At 44.1% G+C, this 8,942-nt stretch overlaps 1 protein-coding gene across 1 annotated transcript; it reads right to left on the bottom strand.

The window, feature by feature from the left end:
• Positions 1–795: 795 nt before the first annotated feature.
• Positions 796–6,144, bottom strand: LOC126998739 (sulfotransferase 1C4-like). The gene is made up of 8 exons (XM_050860729.1): positions 5,972–6,144; positions 5,614–5,781; positions 4,951–5,096; positions 4,581–4,785; positions 4,145–4,271; positions 3,395–3,561; positions 2,316–2,424; positions 796–1,569 (listed from the first exon to the last, which is right to left on the bottom strand). The coding sequence occupies exons 1-8, from the start codon at positions 5,972–5,974 to the stop codon at positions 1,469–1,471; spliced, it is 1,026 nt and encodes a 341-aa protein (XP_050716686.1). The 5' UTR covers positions 5,975–6,144; the 3' UTR covers positions 796–1,468.
• Positions 6,145–8,942: the final 2,798 nt, after the last annotated feature.

The following is an 8,942-nucleotide window of genomic DNA, read 5'->3' as shown; positions in this document are numbered from 1 at the left end:
ATGTGTGCGAACCGCTTAATTAATACCAACTGGTCGGGTACACTAGCGCGGTAATGGCTCATGCCAGCGTAGTTTCAGTCTTTTTATTTTGTTTTGTCGACTTGCTTTACAGCCCTGAATGCTCGGCTACTCTACGTTTTCCGATAAGAAGCGCTGCGTTACCATTAGGATCTCAACTCTGAATAAGGTCGAATTCGACATACTACGACTTTTTTTCATTGATTTATTGATGTGTAGTGTTCCTCTCCCTTAAATATTGGAGCTGTGTTCAGCAATTAAACTATCTTGCACTCTGTACGTATAGCCTACCAATCTTTGTTTGTGTGTGTGTGTGTGTGTGGCTGAAAATGGGAGACTGTTTCATGTTATTATTCCTTCTACTGACGAATTAAGATGAGTTTAAACCTTGCAAGTCATTTATAAGTTGCTTGCCATTATAAGTGGTGGGGTGGCAAGATAAGTTATCAGTAATGGGCGATAAACACTACGTGGTGCTTGAGGGGAAGAGCGTGTGGTGATGTGTTGAGTGTGACAGGGAGGGAGGGGTGTGTGGTGAATTATGACGGGGGGATGGGATGTGGTGAAGTGTGAAAGGGGGAGAAATGGGGGGGGGTGGCGAAGTGTGACAGGGGGGGGGGGTGGATGGGGTGTGAAGTGTGACAGGGTGGGGGGACGGGGTGTGGTGAAGTATGACAAGGGGGGGGATGGGATGGGGGTGAATAGCTGCATTCCATTTTCAGACTTTTTTTGTTTCGTTAGAGGTGTGCTTATAGAGTGATCAAAGAGACAGTAGTAAACATTCTGCAGCAGACTTTTATTATATTTTAGTTGACAGGGATGATATGGTATTTACTGAAAGGTTTTGTGTTCTACTCAGTGCAGAACTTGTAGAAATATCACAAACTAAAACCAGGCCTCTCTGATCAGCTTTCAACTAAACTTAATCATGTCAGCTCACGCCCCCAGACTCCCACGCCGGAGACATCCTTGGAGCTGTATTTTTTTTTTTTTTAACAGTAAAGGAAACAGCTCAAGGCAAGAACATATGAAATCAAAGAAGCCCGCTAAGCACTGCTCCTATAAAAGAGAGTAGTGAAGAGTGACCAAAAGAGAGGTCAATTTCAGATGGAGAGGTGTGATAGCCCTGCCTCCCACCACTGTTGTTTTGGGTTTCCTTAGGTCGGTTGTATTCTCATATTCCTCTATTATTCTTGGGGGTTTTGGGCTGATTGTATCCCTAAACTCCTCTGCTGTTCTGAGGTTTCTGTGTACCGGTTGTATCCTTAAACTCATCGTTCCATTCAAATTCGGTCGTTTCAAGGGGCTCGATGTCACCAATTCGCTCTGACAATGTGCTGCAAGGCGTAATGCAGGGCCGATCCTGCAAACTGTTATCTTCATTCCTTTGTGCATGAGACCACGGACGGCGACTCAGCAGGTCATCAGTGTGGTCTGAGTATCCCTCCGATTACTTAAAGGTGACGCCAAAGTTAAAGCGTTTGGCAGTCCACGAGTCCATCTCAGCAATAAGTTCTGGAGTGAGGCTCTTCTTCCAGTCACCGCTCTTCCCTGGGAAGGGGAATTGAGGCTATTAGTAACATAGTCAGATAAGCTCCAAAAACATAAGGTGGAGAAGATGGGACCAATGTTTATCATTTTCTGAATACCATGTGTTCACTCACCACGATCTTTTGTGGTATTTCATGTTTTTGAGCTGTTTCCAGCAAGTAGTGGCTTGGGGAACGCCACGGTACCTATACTGGACACGTTTCTGTCTGGAGTGGCACACAGCCAACTGTATAATACAGTTGGCTGCGTGCCACTCCAGTTAGAAACATGTTCACTATATACTGTGGCATTCCCCAAGCCACTACTCGCTAGTAACACGCTCTAAAACAACAGCTACGAGATACTACTGGTATAATACAGTATTATACCTGTAGTATCTTGTAATATGTTATCTCAAGGCAGGAACAGAGAGCAAGAAATCTTTTGTGCCCTAAAATGAGGCACACACAGCAGCAGTTTGTGCGCCCTTTGCCTGTACCCGCTAACACCCTCTCGTTAACACCGGAGCTAAGGACGGGATTTACTCTTTGCCTAGGCTCTTGGGAATGGTCAATACTATATACGATATACTACATACATACGTGCTACAGTATGCCGCTCAGCAGGTCAGCAAGGTTAGCTTAACGAGGTAACCATTGATCAGTCAGTCAGGCCATACCCGGTGTTAACAAGATATTCTCTCTCTCTCTCTCTCTCTCTCTCTCTCTCTCTCTCTCTCTCTCTCTCTCTCTCTCTCTCTCTCTTACCCTTTCTGAAGAATCCTCCGTCTTTCTTAAATGCGTCTTGGTTGACAAAATCATTCACTTGCTCATTTCCTCGGGTCTTCATGCTCTCGAAGGAGGTGTAGTCTGCCACCTGTAAAATATATAGGCCTAGTAGACACAATTACACAATACACATACATACACACACTAAAAGTATTATCTTTGAAATGTCCGTCTGCTATTCCCTGGAGACTCGTGTGTCAGCAGGTACCTTCTTGACACACACCTACCACCGTGAAGTCACCCTTTTTAGAGTATTATGGGATGGATGGCTGCTGATTCAGGTGTCTTTTTGGGCCTTTTTATATCACTTAATTCTCAGTCTATCACTGTTCATCCGTCTGTTGTCCTCTCTACTGACCCATGCGCCATGATGAGGAGAATGCACTGGACCTTTTGCCAACATTCGCATAAAGTCTATGCAGTTCCGTCGTTGCACAGCTATGTCTTCAATAATTCTACATAAATGCACGGCTGCGCTTAGGCACTGTTCGTTCGTCATCGCTTCACTAAGTCCTACGTACAGCATCCCACTCGATATTGAACAGCTTCCCTCAGAGTAATAAAATACATGTATCGACTTCATTTCTCAAAGTCTGCGTGTTGTAAATGCAAAGGTTCAGTAACTTATATGATGGCATGATCCATTATCCCGGATATCCCCGGCATCATTTGCTCTAAAGCGACTCGTATTGCTGCCAGCAGGCATGTATAAAAGTGACCATTATGTATATAAAAAAATGTAGGAAAACTTTAATTAATGACTATACTTTTTAAGTTGAGAAGGCAGATCAGGGGCATAACAACTAATATAGTATACAACTCTTAACAAAAAAGAATACAGAACACCGGAAGTATTATTTGGAAGTATTATTTGGAAATGAGAGTGTCTAGATAATTATTCCCGTCTTGAAAGAGGAAGTCACAGGAAGGTGAACAGAGACAAAGAAAGGCTGATGAGTGTGTCTCGAAGCAATGGAGAGGAGATTTAAATATTTGTGCTGGTGTCAGTAAGCATGATCGAGGCTCTGAACTCCCTCAGTCATAGGAACTATTCGTACCTTCTTCAGCTGCTCCTCCGTCAGCTGGGTGTCCAGGAAGTCATTCAGTCTGCGTAACTCCTTCATGATGTCGACCTGCATGTCCTCGTAGAACACAAAGTGAAGGTTTGGGTGGGTGCGTCTCTCCCACGCCTCCTTTACATGCTCGTCGTAGGGGCCGAACAACACTGTGGTGAGGGCAGGGAGTCAGCAGTGAGGGTAGATAGGAAGTCACTCAATTTGCTTTGAGAAACTTCAAAGTTTCTTTTCATTTAAACCTTTATAACTCAGCACGATAGGGGTCTCCCCGAGTTGATCAACATTCCGAGTTATGCAGATTCCCCGGCCCCATTATGCCCAAAAATAACAGCATGCCGGGGCGGATCAGGGAGCGCGGGAGGGCAAGTCCCTAGCGCGTAGACGGCATGCACGTGTTAGAACAGTTAGGCCGCTTAGGCGGCAGCCTCGTCATGCTCAGTAGAGACCACTGGGAGATCATTCCTCTGCAAAATGCCGAGTTCGATGCATAAGATTTTCCTATTACTTTTCCGTTATTTGTTTGAATTCGAAATAAATTTTAAGAATTAATGTTTCTTTGCCATGCCGAGTTATATAAAATTCCGAGCAACAGAACGCCGAATTATAAGAATTATACTGTATTTCATTCAACATTCTCATAATATCAAATTCAATCCACTGGAATAGTAGGCTAATTTAAGTATATATTGCATATTTCCAGTAATATACGTAGGCTATAAGTGAGCAGCTCACAGTCTCCATCGATGAAGTATTTGTAGAAATCCTCCATGGTGCCTTGAAAGCCATGCTCAAACAAGATCCGTGAGTGGTGACAGTAGGAGAGTAGCACATCCTTGGGGTTCCTGGCCACGTATACCACCTGTGAGAAGGTGGAGGCTGCACTGCACTTAGTGCTCGCTGAGGACGCACCACACATTATAAAGTGGATATCAGACATCAGTGCAGTTACTGATATTCCCAGGATGACGATGAATTCTATGTATGCAACAGTTGTCCACAAGTTAATAAGCCAAACTTCAGTGACTTCTGTCTAAGGGAGCACTGGTAGGCAGCATAGCCAAGCAGAGATGAAAATCGTAAAATTCTTCCTACACTCAAATGAAGCTAACCTACTGGTGCTACAGACTGGCACGTAGAAGAGAAAGGAATGTACGTTGAGGATGGGGACCTTAGCTGTTTCCAGAAGTGAAGGGTGGAGGAGAGAGAAGGGCAGGTGTGTCTTTATGGTTCTTGGGTCAGGCGTGGCCGCTGAGGTCTTTATGTACACTCCATCATTGGGGTCAGCGTCTGGATATAGGCGCAAAAATGATGGGGCTTCTGCCGCCACTAATCGACTGTCCCGGGTCAGTCCATCTGGTAAGAACATGTCAAATCTGTTGGAAGAGAATGTTATACTTAAAGGGAACAGAAATGCCATCAAACGGCCACTAGAACGCTGCATTGCTTTCTTAGAGAATACTATAATGGATGAAATGGCTGTCGAATATGTTTTAAATTCTCAAATTGTGTTGCACTGGACCAGATAATGAACCACTCACTCAATGAAGGGAGATCGGTCCATGATGGGCTCATTGGCGTGGGGATGGTCGAAGTTGGTGTTGTTCCTCATGGTCCAGATGATTTCCTGGGTCCAGGTGGTGCCACACTTGGGGTACGTCATCACCACCACGTCACTGCTCCGCCACTGGTGGCACAACAAACGTCACTGCGGAGCACTAACTTGGCAGAGGCGTAATGTGATGCTTGAAACAGAACACTGCACTTCCCCAAATGATTTGTTGTTGATGAAAGACCTGCGACCACTCAACTTACCCCGAATTACTTACCACTGAACTACTGAACTCACAACTGGAAAACTGAACTGACCACTGAGACCACTGAACTGACTACTGACCATTGGACCACTGAACTGACCACTGGACTGACCACTGATCACTGAACTTATCAGTGCGAATGAGAAGTCTGTGTTCGTAGGCCGTTTTGAAGGAATGATTTAGTCTATTGTGCTTAAGAAAAGAAAAAGAAAAAAAAACAGGAATGAGCTGTGCTTGCCGTGATGCCATTCAACACTCGGGCAATATATGAGGTAGGGCAGGATTGTGCAAAGGCAGAAAAGATAAATAGAGATGTTTAGTTTGAAGCTTGATAGTAGTATATGAAAAAGTAATCGTATATAAGTGCATCTATAGTGCATTAACTACCTTGAAGTTGTAAATGCTATTAGCGAATTTGGTGAACTTCTTAGTTAAGAGCCACCCGCCGGGACTGAAGCGAACCAAACCGTTCTTGTAGGCTGTGAAGTCCTTCTGCTGCTGCGCCAGCTCTTCCCCCTCCAGGAGCGTCCCCTCGTGTCCGCTGTCCAGCAACATCTTCGAGGCACAGAAATTATTAATGTCGCAAGCCATAAAGATAGCTACATTAAGAGCTCTAAAGGTAAGGCAGTTGGACTGTCACTCAGTACAAGTGTACGGGTGTATGGCATGTGATTCTCAGAATTGAACAAATTTCGTAGCACTGGCGAAGCACAACACAGAAGTGAGTATTAGCTGCCTTGCTTACCATGCAGTGCAGCGGTGTGTGTGTGCGTGTGTTATGTGTGTGTGTGTGTGCGCGTGACACTGAGCTCTCCCGCCTCTCCGGGCACTGGCAGCCACCACAACAGGACTGGTTAGTGCCTTCTCACAGTGACCAGGTTACTGATTTCGTGCCATACATGGTGTCAGTAGTGCCACTGCATCCCTGCGTTTCATGAGCACAATAATTATTGTCTGTGGACGAAATTATATTTACGTAAAACAGCTTCATTTGGGTTTAGTAAAGAGATTGGTGCTTTATTATTACGTGAAAATAAGATTGATAATTCCCTGCGTGGTACTTCTCGGGTGGCCTTGACGTAACCTAACCGGGGCCTTACAGGCTTACACCATCACCTCCCTGATTAATGTTTATCTTTCTTTCCCAATCTTTCTTTTGCTCCTTTCTCTCTCTCTCTCTCTCTCTCTCTCTCTCTCTCTCTCTCTCTCTCTCTCTCTCTCTCTCTCTCTCTCTCTCTCTCTCAGAAATCAAAAGTACGTACAGTGTTCGGAGGTCATACATATGTTTAGATCATATTATAATTATTATATAATTATATAATTATAAAATACATAATTTTATTTAATTATTAGGAATAAATATGGAATATCAGATATTGAATAAAAGAATATGCAATTATTATTATTATTATTATTATTATTATTATTATTATTATTATATGTAATGCTGTACTTTTAATTTCTTCACGAGAGAGAGAGAGAGAGAGAGAGAGAGAGAGAGAGAGAGAGAGAGAGAGAGAGAGCAAGGAGAAGGTGAAGATGGAGGGATAAATATATGAAAAGAAAAGAAACACAAAAAGCAATATAGAGTCGCCACATTCTCTCTCTCTCTCTCTCTCTCTCTCTCTCTCTCTCTCTCTCTCTCTCTCTCTCTCTCTCTCTCTCTATTTATTTATTTATTTATTTATTTATTTATCTATATCTATTTATCTCTAAAATGTGGACGAAATATTAATGGTACGAAAAGTCATAGATCACAATTATAATGATGAAAAATACTAATGTTATATCGTATTGTTAACGAGAGAGAGAGCGAGGGAGGTGAGTCACGTCGAATCTGGCTGTAGCTACTCGATCCCTGTCCAGACCAGGAATTAAAGTTTGTATGTAAACACTGTATCTCAGACATTTCCCAAGTGTTTCGGAAACAATACAAATACATTGAGAAAATAATGGGATACATTTGGGAAGTAATTGAGAAACATTGAGTGAGAGATTGTGTGTGTGTGTGTGTGTAATTCACCTCCTCTTGGTCTGCTGCGAGTCTCTCTCGAAACAGCCAGCCGTTCCCCTACGGAAGAGTACAGAGCTCATAGTACCGATCTTTGGGTAGGACTGATCGAGACCACTCACACACAACACACCGCGACAACGAGGTCACAACTCCTTGCCTGACGTCGCGTATCTATTCACAGCTAGGTGAACAGGGGCTACACTTGAAAGAAGATAAACCCAACTTATTTTCACTCGGCCGGGGAAGATGTTGGGTTTATATTAATCTCCGCACACTCACCAACATCCTGAGAACAACCTTGAGGTGTGGACTGGAAACATCATTTCCCGTGGGTATTCAAATGTATCCCAGGGGTTTCCCGAAATACTTGGGAAACGTCTGGGATGCACTGTTGTCATAGGCCAGTCCAGACCAAGAATCTTTGTATGACAACAGTGCATTCCAGACGTTTCTGAAGTGTTTCGGGAAATCACTGAGATACATTTGGATACCCTTGGGAAATTATGATTCCTGTCCACACCTCAAGGTTGTTTTCAGGATGTCGGTACGTGTGCGGAGATTAATGCAATGCCATGGCCTCTGTATAAAGTCGCACACACACACACACACACACACACACACACACACACATCGCTCCGGTAGCTCAATCAGTTAGAGCGTCGCGCTGCAAAGCTTCACGGCCAAGCAGGGGGCGGTTCGAGCCCCGCTCAGGCCGATTATTTCCGTTGATTAGGAGTGGTTACTGTTCCCCCTTGAGCAAGGGGGATGGGGTGTGTGGTGTGTGAGGTCCTGGCAGTACCCAGAGATCGACAATAATGAGCACTTGCTCACGTCGTGAGGGTACCTGCTGGCGAAAGCGAGTCCAACTCGTGATCAGGCCGTGGTGAATTACACACACACACACACACACACACACACACAGTCTCTCACTCAATGTTTCTCAATTATTTCCCAAATGTATCCCATTATTTTCTCCAATGTTTTTTTTCTCTATTGTTTCCGAAACACTTGAGAAACGTCTGAGATACAGACTGAGTGTTTACATACAAACTTTCCTGAGCCTACCTGGATGGTCTCTTGAGTATCGTCAAACCCTTTACCCCCCAATCCCTTGTCGGAGGCAGTCCTTACAGGAAAGAACCAGGAAGGCCAGTCCGTCTTTCTTCCTTCCCCTCGACCTTGGCCATGCCTCCCTCACAATCACGTACGGCCCGTGCCACTTTTTATTTTTATTCATTTAAACAAGAACACAGTATTAGTAGGGCGTGCATGGCGCTTCAAGAGTTAAAGATGACCTATTCTTTGAGGGCACCTATTTCAAAGCTTATCCTAATCAGTAGCTATATACAGTAAACACTTTTAGTTTGTTTGTGGCCCCCATTCATGTTCGTAATGTTTGTTGTCACTGATACTTAAGGGGGGCGTGCGCGACACCACAGGTGGACAGAGGTCTTCACACGCTGCGTATTCAGACGTCCACCTCGACCGGCTCAAAATCTAATTAAAACACGTCTGTTCACGCGCAGGAGAGGCGTGGCAGGCGGTGACGTCATACTGCCTCAGTGGGTCCGATGACAGAAAACAGAGTAATTGATGGGTGACGTTTTTTTCATTTTATTTTGTCCACTGCATACTATATACCTTTTCAGTCAAACTATTTTTCCTTTATTAACTGTAAGTATACCATTCTTATTTATAAAAA

This window comes from Eriocheir sinensis, chromosome 15 (genome assembly GCF_024679095.1).
Source record: "Eriocheir sinensis breed Jianghai 21 chromosome 15, ASM2467909v1, whole genome shotgun sequence".
In the NCBI taxonomy this organism is placed as follows: domain Eukaryota; kingdom Metazoa; phylum Arthropoda; class Malacostraca; order Decapoda; family Varunidae; genus Eriocheir; species Eriocheir sinensis.
The sequence above is the reverse complement of the archived record's forward strand: the minus strand, read 5'-3'. Positions and strand labels throughout refer to the sequence as shown.